The 14,936-nt window shown below is 40.4% G+C and overlaps 1 protein-coding gene across 1 annotated transcript in view; it reads right to left on the bottom strand.

Annotated features, from left to right (window-relative positions):
* Window positions 1-237: 237 nt before the first annotated feature.
* The window catches only part of gfra2a (GDNF family receptor alpha 2a), a 51,589-nt gene continuing 36,890 nt past the window's right edge, over window positions 238-14,936 (bottom strand). Inside the window, exons 5-9 of the mRNA XM_027022008.3 lie at window positions 10,392-10,501; window positions 9,602-9,742; window positions 8,749-8,897; window positions 4,726-4,776; window positions 238-2,458 (exon numbers count right to left, since the gene is read on the bottom strand). Coding sequence (XP_026877809.2) covers window positions 2,333-2,458; window positions 4,726-4,776; window positions 8,749-8,897; window positions 9,602-9,742; window positions 10,392-10,501 — 577 coding nt within the window. The 3' untranslated portion in view covers window positions 238-2,332. The remainder of the gene's footprint in view (window positions 2,459-4,725; window positions 4,777-8,748; window positions 8,898-9,601; window positions 9,743-10,391; window positions 10,502-14,936) is intronic.

Here is a 14,936-nt window from a genome sequence, read left to right as displayed (position 1 = left end):
TTTTCTGTTCAGACGTGTGAAAAAGATGTGCCAAATACATCACGTTAAGCAAAAAATCTATAAAATTGCACAATCTGGGACACACCTGGCGTAAAGAACCTCCTACATATCCTGAACCTTCTCCTACCTTCTGGCTTTCAGCAGGCTTCCACAATGTGGCTGCCCAGAGAATCATGACCAGGTTTGTCTGGCAGCTACTTTTAGTACGTTTTGTCTTGGATTCTTTGATGCTTCACACACACACACACACACACACACACACACACACACACACACACACACACACACACACATATATATATATATATATTTTTAGAAAAGAACAATCTTAAATGCTTCAACAAACAGATCAAACATCTGAATGTGAACACACAACTGGGTCTGCAGGTGTCGTGTCTCAATCATCACAGAAGCGGAATTATAACAGCTGCAGTCATCTTCCTTAACTTTATATAATAATTATAATATGTACAATTAAAAAATACATTCACAGACTGAAATAAAACATGTGGGTTGGCCACCAGAAGCAGAAAACACAGGCCAAACCCTGCTGCAGGCTCATCATCAGAAAGTACTTTTTCATCAATGTTTATTTTTTTTAATCTGTCAGAAAAGATTGGTATCGGGGCTGTGGTGGAGGGTGACACTAACACAGAGGGTGGAGGGTGGGGCTGGGGTAGAGAGTGACACTAACACAGTGGGTGGAGGGTGGGGCTGGGGTGGAGAGTGACACTAACAGTGGGTGGAGGGTGGGGCTGGGGTGGAGAGTGACACTAACACAGTGGGTGGAGGGTGGGGCTGGGGTGGAGAGTGACACTAACACAGAGGGTGGAGGGTGGGGCTGGGGTGGAGGGTGACACTAACACAGAGGGTGGAGGGTGGGGCTGGGGTGGAGGGTGACACTAACACAGAGGGTGGAGAATGGGGCTGGGGTGGAGGGTGACACTAACACAGAGGGTGGAGGGTGGGGCTGGGGTGGAGAGTGACACTAACACAGAGGGTGGAGGATGGGGCTGGGGTGGAGGGTGACACTAACACAGAGGGTGGAGGGTGGGGCTGGGGTGGAGAGTGACACTAACACAGAGGGTGGAGGATGGGGCTGGGATGGAGAGTGACACTAAAACAGAGGGTGGAGGGTGGGGCTGGGGTGGAGAGTGACACTAACAAGGGGGTGGAGGGTGGGGCTGGGATGGAGAGTGACACTAAAACAGAGGGTGGAGGGTGGGGCTGGGGTGGAGAGTGACAGTAACACAGTGGGTGGAGGATGGGGCTGGGGTGGAGGGTGACACTAACACAGTGGGTGGAGGGTGGGGCTGGGGTGGAGAGTGACACTAACAAGGGGGTGGAGGGTGGGGCTGGGGTGGAGGGTGACACTAACACAGACGGTGGAGGGTAGGGCTGGGATGGAGAGTAACACTAAAACAGTGGGTGGAAGATGGGGCTGGGGTGGAGGGTGACACTAACACAGTGGGTGGAGGGTGGGGCTGGGGTGGAGAGTGACACTAACAAGGGGGTGGAGGGTGGGGCTGGGGTGGAGAGTGACACTAACACAGAGGGTGGAGGGTGGGGTTGGGGTGGAGAGTGACACTAACACAGTGGGTGGAGGGTGGGGCTGGGGTGGAGAGTGACACTAACACAGTGGATCGCAGGACTGATCAGCAGGTGAAGAAATGTGTGAGTTCCTGTCTCTGGCCAGGAGGGACTGTGAGAAAAGGGTGGGAACAAGTCCGTGTCTACGTAGACGGGTGCAGCCATGATGGTACACCCACCTCATTTCCAACATTTATGCAGGAAACCCAGTCCATGCTTAAAGTTTTGATGACTCCGGGTTTTCAAACAAATATAGCTGATTAATAATCCTACAATATGTGAGATGGCGTTGATTATGTGTGCTGTAAACCCAGCTGCAGTCTATTAGGCTCTTCTGCCGATTACATACTCAGTCTTGCTGACAAATGACAGATCTGTGGAGATCTAAGTAGTTTATTCTTGGAGAGGGTGGAACCAGGGCACCTGGAGTCAGTTCACCACCCTTACGGTCCAGACACCGAGAGAAGAGCATCCAGCCAGCCCCTCCATGTCTGTCTCACCCAACCCATCTGTCTCACCCTCCCCATCTGTCTGTCTCATTCTTGCTCACCGTTAATGCCAGTCCTCTAGCAGTCTCACAGATGACTCAGGATTCCCTCACACTTCATCTTTGTGTCTTTTTTTGTTTGTTTGTTTATACTGGAAAGAAATAAAGCTGCTAAGGGTGGACAGCCAGCCAGTAGTTTTGGTCTCTGAGGATTATGGTGTAGTTTGTGTCCACAGGTGCCAGATCCACGCAGCTTCACACAGTGAGCATGCCCACTGCGGAAACCAGGCTGGACAGCCACAGTCCCTGATGGAGATGAAGATCAGGGCTTCTGTTCCGCATGTTGAAGTCCTTTTCCACAGTCTCAGTTTCCACAAAACCCTTGGAAAATACAAATAAGGATTCATGAGTTGGATCACTTTTTTGAATAATGCTTGTGAGCCATTTTGTAGTTCACGTCATCACGTCAAGTTTTGTGACCTTGAACATACTCACTTACAGAGAGAACCTTAAGATCACATTAAATCCAGAAATAAAAGCATGAAACAACAAACCTTCTGACAAACAAACATGCTTTACTTACACACCCATGTATTTAAAAATCACAAAGCTTCTATAACACACACACTCACGTACATGCTGATCTCACGTGTCCTTCTATCACACACACACACACACACACACACACACACACACACACACACACACACACACACACACACACACACGAATACAGATGCATATACATACACACTCAATCTCACACACACACACACACACACACACATCCATGCTTATCTGGTCCTTCTGTACAAATACCAAATTATTTACTAATTTCATGTTTTTAGCTTGTTTTTGGATTCACAGTGATCATTGCATAGTTAGCAAATGTCATTGTTTTACGTAGCTAGATGTTTTAAAACACCACTGCTCTGGTTGCGTCCCTTGGTGGTAGCAGGGGTCAGTTATGTCATGGTTCATTTTACTGATCATCTTTTACTGGATTTTGTGTGTTCATATCAAAACTATACAGGTATTCTGTACAGGTATTCAAGCTGTATTTTTAAGGAGTAATTTTATCATTGAACAACTATAGTGCTCAAAAGTGAGGTTTTGGCTTTCTTAGGAGACTATTAAATAGTTAAATAAATAGTTAATAGTTAAATTAAATAAATAGTGTGCAGAATTATTATGCAACTATATGAAACATTTCCCCATCTTGCTTGTTTATTTTCATATAATTAATATATTTTCAATAATTAAAAAATAAAATAAAAATAAAATAAAGAAAATCATAAAAATATAAACATTTCTGACATTAAATAAATAAATAAATAAATAAATAAATAAAAAATCAGTGACCAATTTAGCCACAATTCTTTTAAATAACAGTCATAAGTCTCCCATTCATGGAGTCTGTCAGTTTTTTAATTTGTTGACCATCAACATTTTGTGCAGCAGCAACCACATCCTCCCAGATACTGTTCAGAGAGCTGTACTGTTTTCCTTCACTGTAAATCCCATTTAAGAAGGACCCACAAGTTCTCGCTCAGGTGAGGAAGGGGCCATGTCATTATTCTTTTAACTTTAAGGCCTTTACTGGCTAGTGATGCAGTGGAGTACTTTGACTCATGCGATGGAATAATATGCAAAAATATCATGGTCTTCTTGATGCAGATTTTTCCTGTATCACTGCTTGAAGAAACTGGCAGAAAGTTTGGGAGTTGATTTTGAGTCCATCTTCAACCAGAAAAGGTCCAACTACCTCATCTTTAATAATACCAGCCCATAGCAGTACCCCACCTCCACCTTTCTGTTGTCTGAGTGCTGCATCCCTCTGAAATACTTTGTACAACTTTTGCCTTTTCAGAGTAAGTTAAATCTCTTTTTTGGCCCATTTTACCTGAGGAAAAGAAGCTGCCTAATAATTCTGCACACCTTGATATAGGTTGTTGATCTCCTTAGGCAACACACTCCCTCATTACACAAGTACACATCAACTGATGCTTAAATCCAATAGGCATTCAAGTTTATACAGCTTGGAGTTGGAGAATATGCATAAAAATGATGATATGGTCAAAATACTCTCTTGCCTAATCATTCTGTACACAGTGCACATTTGAGTCTGTGCATTGGGAAAAGATCACTGTCAAAAATAAATAAATAAATAAAATAAAAATAAACAAAGTAAACTCCAATTCTGCAAAAACTTTTTATCACATCAGCTTTGACTCAGTAACAATTTTAGGCTAAATGTTGACATTATTTTAAGATAAAATAAAAAAATAAAAAAAAATAAAATAAAAATGTACCCATTTTGCAACACTAAAGTCCTGTTTTGCAGCACTATTTCCTGATTATTTGGCCCATCCACCAGTTATATAAGTCAGAATATCCAGTAAAAGAAGGACATACATCACTGATCTAAGTCTTGACATCTTCTTTCTTCACATATACCACCTACACAATCATCTTTACGGTTGATTCAACACGGATGAAATGAGTCTCACATCCTCAGTGGGAGAAGCTGCTTCAGAGCAGATGAAGCGTGTTTCAAAGCGTGTTTCAAAAGCGTTTCAAAGCGTGTTTCAAAAGCGTGTTTCAAAAGCGTATTTTAATTGAGCCCAAATCCCCTTCCTGTGTCTCACCTCCTCTCCACAGATGAAGCCCCTGGACGAGTTGCACTCTTCCACGTTCTCCTGCAGGAAGAGGAACACGAGGATGAACTGTGAGAAGATCAGGATGCAGACAGTGTTCAGCTCCAGAGAGGGTTCAGCTTCCCTCTGGATGTCAGGTGGCCTCATTTAATTTAATTTAATGGCAATTAATGACTTACAAGGAGTGCTATGCTTCATTTGAAAATATGTCATTTAAGACACTTTACATTAGTAGTGTTTACAATGACACATTACATTAACTATACAGTTCAAATTCTCAAAGGACATTTGTAAATCACACGTAAAGAGTAGTACAGGATTAGTGATGATATGTAATGTATGTTACACCAGGCTGTTCTTCCGCATATGAAAACTGAATAGCATGCCTTCAAATTTCAGCTCAACACACTCATTCATGTTTGTGATGCCAGTTGTTTGGAGTCTCATCTAACCCGCTCCGTTCAATTAGATCAGCTCCGTTCAATTAAATCAGTTCCGTTCAATTAGATCAGCTCTGTTCAATTAGATCAGCTCCGTTCAGTTAGATCAGCTCCGTTTAGTTGTGATGACAGAGCCTCTTTAGCCAGTACTTCTGTACATCAGAGCAGGCTCTCTCCCATTGATGACCACACCCCCAACCCGATTTTATGGCCACACCCCCAACCTATTTTGATGACCACACCCCCACACCCCCAACCATCTTTTATGATCACACCCCCACCCTGCTTTGATGACCAGAACATTTTTCTTTAACTCCAATAAGTTCAAGATGTAAAAATGTTACATAATAATAAAAGCACGCTAATAAAAGCACGCTGTCCTAATGTAGTGGTCCTACAGAGTGCCCCCTCCCAGACAAATATGAACTTGCATGTTTTTTTTTTAATAGATTATGTATAATTAGGTGGCAGGTGTGCTCCAAAAATGTATGCACTGCAGTGCAGTGAATCAGCAGTTTCAAATCTTAAATGTGTAAGAGGTAAACATGTAACTTCTGCAGATACAGAGAGACAGACAGATAGAAAGAGAGAAAGTAGCTCACCACACCTCAGCCAACTACCCTCCTTTGTCCTTAATGGATGTTTTCTTGCAGGATGGGTCTTAGACACATGCACACCACAGGAAAAGACTAGGAAAGTTGATCTAGACATTAACTACTTATTTTTTTCATTTTTTAAATGTATTTTTTAAATTGTTATTATTGTGGTGGCTGTTGTCGGCCACAAGAGGATGGGCCTTGAGTCTTGGTTCTTCCCAAGGTGTCTTACTCATGCTCCAGGGAGTTTTTTATCACTGTCACCCCTGGTTTGCTCACTGGGGGTTGGAGCTTGCAAATCTGTTTGTGACAACATCTGTTGTAAAATTGCTATAGAAGTAAATTTTGATTTGATTTGATTTGAAAGAGAGAAAGGAAAATGACTAAAAATCAATTCATTAGCAAGTCCATTGATTTGTGTAAGATGTTTGTTGACATCAGTTATGATCTCTGTTCATCAGTTATGGTCTGCTAACACCTCCCCTCTTCCTTTTCTCTCTGTCTCTTGCATTGTCTTTCTTTCACAAACACACACACACAAACACACACATACAAACACACACGTTTTTGAAGCACATGTCTTCAGACTCCGCAGAAAGCATATCAGCATGGTGTGTCACAACAATTACTGCCTTCACAGTGTGTGAACTGTGGACAGACCAGCATGTCACCAGCCATCTACAGACGTCAGCCATAACAACTCAACACTGCCTGTGAGGAAGTCTGCATGACTTCTGTGGATGAGTCACTTGCATCAGATGACATTCAAAGGTCACTGACTGTCTAATGAAAAACATAAGGTAGGTTTCACTGTGATTTGATCTTCATTAATGCTGTAACAGACCACAGTTAAAAGTAGTGAACTGTATGCTGGAGTCCATGTGTCTTTACTGGGCAAAACTCCACCTCAAACCTGAATCCTTACTGTGATCTGCTGTTCAGAAAAAAACAAGGTGTTGATAGAAACATTTAGTAGAAACTTCACATTCTTAAAACTTTCTCTCAAAGGATCCAGAAGGAAGCTTTTTGTTTAAATCTGAGCAGGACCAGAAGAGACATATGAGTTTTAGTTTTGGAAGAATCAGGGATGTAGTGATGCATGACTGGCAGGCTTTTTGAATAGTGGGAGCATCCAGATGAGAGCGGCTGTGCTGGACTTGCCCCAGGCTGAAGCTCTAATTATAAACTTCCTGCTTGAATAGTTCTTCTGTCCTGTGTACTCTCATTACCATATCTGCTACAAATTAGACATTTCATCTGTAGCCACACACTTCACACACACACACACACACACACACGCACGCACACACACACATGCTGACACACACTGCTCTTGAGGGTTTGTGATGGAAAACATTGACACACACCACACACACATACACACACACACACACACACACACACACACATGCATGCTGACACACACTGCTCTTGAGGGATTGTGATGGAACACATTGACTGACACACACACACACACACACACAAATGCACACATACACACACATTCATTGCTGTGCTGCATCGCACTGTTCTCGATTTTTACTCATTTCTCTTTCCGACATTAATTATATGCCCACTGACACTACAGGAGAGACATTTACACTGCAGGAGAGATGTTTACAGGAGGCCTAAGTGTGTGAGCATGTTTATGTTTTGTAAAATACAATGACAATGCACAAATGCCAATTAATTCAGTGTCTTTTAGAGATTCCTAGTGGTCTTGTTTTGTATTCATAGATTGATTAGTCAATAAATTATACAATCATTGCTAATGACATACACTGTGTCAGTAGGCAAATACTGGTATGGCATGTAAATATGTTGTTTGTGTTTCTAATTAAATTCTAGTTCTATGAATAGGATTTAATTAGATTCTACCTTTACCACTAAGAAAGCAATGAGAAAGACTTGAACTGAATCTTCAGAATATTGTAACCATTATTTTAAAATTGTGCACTGAATTGCCTGTGCCTATGTTTTAAATACATGTGATATTTCACATTAATTAAAGGTGCAGTAGTCAAAGTTCATTAAACTAAGTGAAAACATGAACACCAGAATGTTTTTTACTCCATGAATCTGCCTTCCATTACTTACACACTAAACTGTCCAATCAATCACTTATACATTACACTGTCCAATCAATTACTTACACACTACACTGTCCAATCACTTAGACACTAAACTGTCAAATCAATTACTTACATTTACATTCATATTTATGGGATTTACACACTAAACTGTCCAATCAATTATTACATACTAAACTGTTCACCAATTACTTACACACAAAACTGTCCAATCAATTACTTTCACACTAATCTTTTTTGTGATTTACTTACACAAGAAACTGTCCAATTACTTACACACTAAACTGTCTAATCAATCACTTACACACTAAACTGTTCAATCAATTACTTACACATGAAACTGTCCAATTACTTACACACTAAACTGTCTAATCAATCCCTTACATACTAAACTTTTCAATCAATTACTTACACACAAAACTGTTCACCAATTACTTACACACTAACGGTTCAATCACTTACATAATAAACTGTTCGATCAATTACTTACACAATAAATTGTCCAATCAATTACTTACATACTACACTGTTCAAGAAATTAGTTACATCTAAATTGTCCAATCAATTACTTACACACTAAACTGTTCACCAATTACTTACACACTAACTGTTCAATCACTTACATAATAAACTGATCAATCAATTACTTACACATTGAAATGTCTAATCAATTTCAAATCAATTACAATTAGTTATGTACACATTGAACTGTATAGGTTTCTTTGATTGCCGATTTAATCTTTATTTCACTTGTGCCTCATTGTTGAATTACACCTTACAGTACAGATATATAATTCAATTCTAATGCTTGCAATGATGCAGATGTAAATTTAAGACTGGGCACAGTCAGATAAGACTGGCACTGTCAGGGGGAAGGTGGGCACCCACCTCATGTCCTGGTCTGGTGCTGTTTGGGTTGTCAGTGGGCTTGAGCTTGGAGTCTGTTGCAGGGTACACAGAGCGTACAGCAACGGGAGACTCGGTTTTGGGCACAGTAGTGACATCAGTCCCATAACCAAAAGCTTGAATTGCATTTCCTGAGGAAAAACACAAAAAACTTCATGTTTTTAGAACTTTTTAAAGAGGACTTACATGACATAAACATAATAAGAGTAAAATACAGTGTAATATAATTTTCTGCATTTGAATTTCTAGAACTGACTGACTGTTTTCTTATTTATATACTTTATGCACCATTAGTTTTTTATATGCTTTTAATGACTGATAGAATATTGTAATATTTTAAAGATTAAAATGTTTCCCCTACTAGTAAATCCAAATAAAGACAAAAAAGCTTTTAATGCTGATTCAGACATTCTTGGTTTCACCTCCAGTGTTTGTGCCTTACATCTTACATTTCTCTGCACAACACTAGCAGGAATTTTGTCATTCTTCCAAACCCTCTCTGCTCCTCTCTGACTGACTTTCATTTTCTTTTTCCGCCCCCCTTTTTTTGTGCAGTGGTAGCTCAGAGGTTAAGGTACTTGACTATTAATCAGTTCAAGTCCCACCACTGCCAGGTTGCCACTGTTGGGCACCTGAACAAAACCCTTAACCCTCAATTACTCAAGTTGTGTTCAGTCAGAGTTGTAAGTTGCTTTGGATAAAAGTGTCAGCTAAATGTACTTAGACGTGTTGCGTTTCTCAGTATGAGGGTTAGGGTTAGGGTTAGGGTCAGGATCAGGGTTTAGGGTTAGGGTCAGTGTGCGGCCTCCTGACATTGGGTCAGTGGCAAACTTACGGAGGCATGTGTTGTCCCTGAAGTCCCATAGGAACCTCTCACACTCCTCCTCTTGGTTACCACTGTTGCGACAGCTGCACCACGGGGAGACGGTGAAGTCGGTGTGATTGGAGTTCTCATAATTAGGAGTCATGTCGGTGCCTTTTGAATTAAGAGAGAAAAGATCTAGGGTTAGGGTAAAAGATCTAGGGTTAGGGTTAGGGTAAAGGATCTAGGGTAAGGGTAAAAGATCTAGGGTTAGGGTTAGGGTAAAGGATATAGGGTTAGGGTAAAAGATCTGGAGTTAGGGTTAGGGTAAAGTATATAGGGTTAGGGTAAAGGATCTAGGGTTAGGGTTAGGGTAAAGGATCTAGGGTAAGGGTAAAAGATCTAGGGTTAGGGTTAGGGTAAAGGATATAGGGTTAGGGTAAAAGATCTGGAGTTAGGGTTAGGGTAAAGTATATAGGGTTAGGGTAAAGGATCTAGGGCTAAGGCAAAGGGTCTAGGGTTATGGTAAAAGATCGAGGGTTAGGGTTAGAGTAAAGGATATAGGTTTAGGGTTAGGGTAAAGGGTATAGAGTTTGAGTTAGGGTAAAAGATCTAGGGTTATGGTAAAGGATCTATTCTCTCTAATGTCTAGGCTGGGTTTTGCTGAAAAAAAAAATGGCAGGAAAACGTTGCTGAGTTGTGCATTTTCTCTGGACTACAGTCTACAGATAATCAATAATAATCTAGTCTGTTCATATGAGGAGTATAGATATGTGTTCAGGGGATAACACAAAGGGAATGCTTCTTTCATCCTCCTTCTCACCAATCAGGCCGGTGTAGGCAGTGAGGCAGGACTGATAGTCATCCTTTGGGCAAGTGCTGATGGAGTCCTGGGTCATCTGGCAGTTTGTGTGGAAGTCAGCCAGTCTGGACCTTGTCGTAAAAACACATTAATATGTCAACACATTTTCTTCTACCAAGAAAATATACCACCGTTAGTCTGCTGTAGGGTGAGGAGTGGGGTATCATTTGGGTGTATGTGTGTGTGTGTGTGACAAGAGGCAAGCTTGATAATCCACTATGAACAGACAGGAGTACATACATGTAACATGTCTTTACAGACCACTGGCTTTTCTTAACAACAATTAATCCTCATTCTACTTTCTCTTTCCTCTTTTTACATCTATTTCCTTCTACCTCTCTCGCTCCCTCTCTCCTTCACCATCTTCATCTCTGTTTTGTTGCTGTTTCCCTCTTTCTCATGCTCTCATTTATTCTCTCTCTCTCTTTTCACACACTATCTTTCTCTTTTTCTCGGTCTATCATTCTGTCTCTGCCTGCTCATCTTTAGCAATAGATACATCAATGGTGTCTGCAGAATAGAAATCACAAAGTCAAACTTTCTGTGTCATCTACACACACACAGACACGCACGCACACACACACACACACACACACACATTTTCACATTCTAATTTTGCAGGTGGTCAGCATAACACTGATGGTTGTATGTTTTAAGTTTCAAAGGTTCGAGAATGATCCTGCAAATGTTGATCATGTCATTAAAAAGTGACTGTTTAAGGTTTACTGTTAGGGTTAGGATGAGGATGAGGATTAGGGTTAGGTTAGAGTTAGGGTTAGGTTAGAATTAGGGTTATGGTTAGGTTAGAGTTAGAGTTAAAGTTAGGGTTAGTTTAGGGTTATGGTTAGGATTAGTTTAGGGTTAGGGTTAGAGTTAGGGTTAGAATTAGAGTTAGAGTTAGGGTTAGTTTAGAGTTAAGGTTAGGGTAGAGTTAGGATTAGGGTTAGGATGAGGATTAGGATTAGCGTTAGGGTTCGGGTAGAGTTAGGATTAGGGTTAGAGTTAGGGTAGGGTTAGGATGTGGATTAGACTTGGGTTAGAATTAGGGTTAGGGAAGGGGTAGGGTTAGGGTTAGAGTTAATTTAGCATTAGGGTTAAGGTAGAGTTAGGGTTAGGGTTAGAGTTAGGGTTAGGTTAAAGTTAGGGTTAGGGTTAGAGTTAGGGTAGAGTTAGGATTAGGGTTAGAGTTAGGGTTATGGTTAGGGTTAGGATTAGGGTTAGAGTTAGGGTTATGGTTAGGGTTAGGCAGAGTGTTAGGGTTAGATTTAGGGTTAGGTGAGGATTAGGGTTAAGGTTAGGGTTAGCGTTAGGATTAGGTTTAGAGTTAGGGTTATGGTTAGGTTTACACAGAGTGTTACGATTAGATTTAGGGTTAGGGCTATGTTAGGGTTAGGGTTAGGGTTAGGCAGTGTCAGCTCTCCACTCACAACACCAGTCCAACACTTTCACATTAATATGGATAATGATGATGATGATCATGATGATGACAATGTTTCTAACGAGAGGTCAACTGTCACAAACATTTTTTGTGATATTCTGGCAGAGGAGCAAGTGATGTAGCAGGATGGTTTGGAGTACTAACCCATACTGCTCTCTAGATATTTATCGATTTTTTCCTTGGACTTAACTACATTCTACCTGGAAACCGGTAATTTCCATCAGTCATCGAAAACTACTTTATTGTCACAAACTACATTCAAAGGATTACCAAAAACATATGTAACATTAACATTTAACTTTCTATCATGGCTTCCGCTCTCTTTCAGTGTGCTAAGTGCAACATGTTTAGTTATTCTGGGTTAATGCTGGGTTTACTAAATGTTAGATCCCTAACATCTAAAGTGCTCATGATAAATGAAATCCTAACAGATCATAGATTTAATGTATTTTCCCTAACAGAAACCTGGACCAAGCCAAATGAGTACATAGCTTTAAATGAAGCATGTCCATCTGGCTACAGCTATGTACACTGCCCTCGTCTAACTGGCCGTGGTGGCAGTATTACAGTTATTTATTTTTTTTACACATTAGACATAAACCAGAAAGCTGGTTATGGTTTCGAGTCCTTTAAAATTATTTTAACTAGCATAAATGATGTAGCCAGCGATAAGAAGCCTCTTCCACTAATTGGCATCTACAGGCCACCAGGACCCTACTCAGAATTTATTAACGATCTTGCAGATTTCCTTTCTAATCCAGTCACTCCAGTAGAAAGAGCCATTATTGTTGGTGATATCAATATTCACTTTGATAGTGCCCAAGACCCTCTGAGATTGGCCTTTAGTTCTATATTAGAATCATTTGGTTTCACCCAATGTATAAGAGAATCCACACACTCTGGTGGACATACACTTGACTTAGTACATATGGTGTAGACATAAGGTGTAGAAATAGAGAACGTAGTTATTCTACCCTAGTCGGATGCCATCTCAGACCATTCCCTCACTTAATTTAACTACATATGAGCCACAATATAGTAACCTCACCTCTCTACCATACCAGACACCCGATCATGTCAGCCACTGCACCTAGATTGTGAATCTACCAGACTTATCAATTGCAACTGGGATACCCTCAAACTTGATCAAATAACTGAACTCTTAGAATCAGTATTCCATGCACACTCAATGTTGCTCCACTTAAAAATAAAAAAAATAGGGACAAAAAAATTAGTACCTTGTTATGTCACGTTCACAATTTAAAACAAAACACTCAAAAAATAGAATGTAAAAGGTGCCACACTAAACTTGCAGTTTTCCAGCTTGCATGGAAGGAGAGCCTTCTCAAGCATAGAAAAGCACCCTAATAGAAATTAACAAAAGTATCTAATAATAGATACTTTATAGTACAATTGCACACCTAACTAGGAATAAAAATGACACCAATGCTCAGATTACAACATCACATAGTAGTAATGAGTTCATGAATTTCTTCAGTGAGAAAATTAAGCACATTAGAAATAAGAGCATTAAGAGCATTAACATGGCATAGGGCAGCTACTTAGGGATCAGAAAAACCAAGCCAAAAATTACTCTAGAATCCTTCACACCTATCCAACAGCCAGAACTTACATCTCTGATATCACACTCAAAATTCTCCACTTGCTTACTAGATTCACTGCCCACACACTTTCTTAAGGAAATCCTACCTGAAGTAATTGAACCTTTACTAAATGTAATAAACCCCTCCTTGAACATTCCTACATTCCTAAATCATTCAAATTAGCAGCAATCACACCACATATCAAAAAATCTAACCTCAACCGATGTCAGCTGTTAAAATACAGGCCGATCTCAAACCTTCCATTTATTTCCAAGATCCTAGAAAAAGCTGTAGCTCAGAAGCTAAGATCATACCTGAACCAGAACCAGATACATGAAGTCTTTCAGTCAGAGTTTATGCCTCATCATAATACAGAGACAGCACTGATTAAAGTAGTTAATAACCTGTCATTGGCTTCTGACCAGGGTTATGTCTCTTTGTTTATATTGATTGATCTGAGTGTAGCATTTCACACTACAGAGCACAACATTTCACTAGATAGACTCAAAAATGTTTTTGGGATTAGGGGAATTGCCCTCTACTGGTTTAAATCTTACCTAGCTGGTCACTACCAGTTTGTTAATATAAATGGAGACTTCTCAGCAAACACCAAAGTTAGCTATGGTGTTCCACAAGGATCTGTTCTAGGGCCTTTGCTTTTTTCTTTATATATGCTACCTCTAGGTGATATATATATATATATATATATACATAAACACTTTGCTAGTTTCCTCTGCTACACTGATGATACTCAGCTATATGTCTCAGCCAAACCAGAGCACATATATCATGCCTGTGGTTCCTTCTGGCTCTTTCCTTTTAGCTGTGCTTCCATAACTAGATCTGCCAGAGTCAATCACTGCACATTATAGTTCCCAAATTTACACACCCACATGCCTAATCTAGTCTCTCTCAAAGGGGGCCCCCCCTTTGAGTCTTGGTTCCTCTCAAGGTTTCTTCCTCCTGCTCTAGGGACTTTTTCCTTGCCACTGTCGCCTTTGGCTTGCTCACTGGGTACCTGGACTTGGACACGTGTAAAGATGCTTTGTCATAACATCTGTTGTAAAAAGTGCTATATAAATAAAATTTGTTTTTTATTACATTTTTTTATTATGGTAGCAGGATGGTTTATTATGGGAGGAGGGTGGTTTATTATGGTAGGAAGATGGTTTATTATGGTATCAGGATGGTTTATTATGGTAACAGGATGGTGATTATTAAAATAAACCAGACAACAAAGAAACCAAATTCAGAAAATATGACACAGGCTACGACCAGCATGGCTGGAGACGTGATGAGGCTTTAGCATCTGAAGAAGGATAATGCGAAACGCTGAGCACAGCGACCTGGAGGGTGAAATAAGATGAGTGAATAAGGGGAAGGTGTGACTGATTAGAGATCAGTACTCTGATACTTGGGAATGAGAAGGTAATTGTGATGTGTGCCATGATCAGGGAATGTGAT

The sequence above is a fragment of the Electrophorus electricus genome, chromosome 20 (genome assembly GCF_041902795.1).
Source record: "Electrophorus electricus isolate QZ-2024a chromosome 20, ASM4190279v1, whole genome shotgun sequence".
NCBI lineage: Eukaryota > Metazoa > Chordata > Actinopteri > Gymnotiformes > Gymnotidae > Electrophorus > Electrophorus electricus.
Note: the sequence above shows the minus strand (reverse complement) of the source record. Positions and strands in the feature narration are given on the sequence as shown.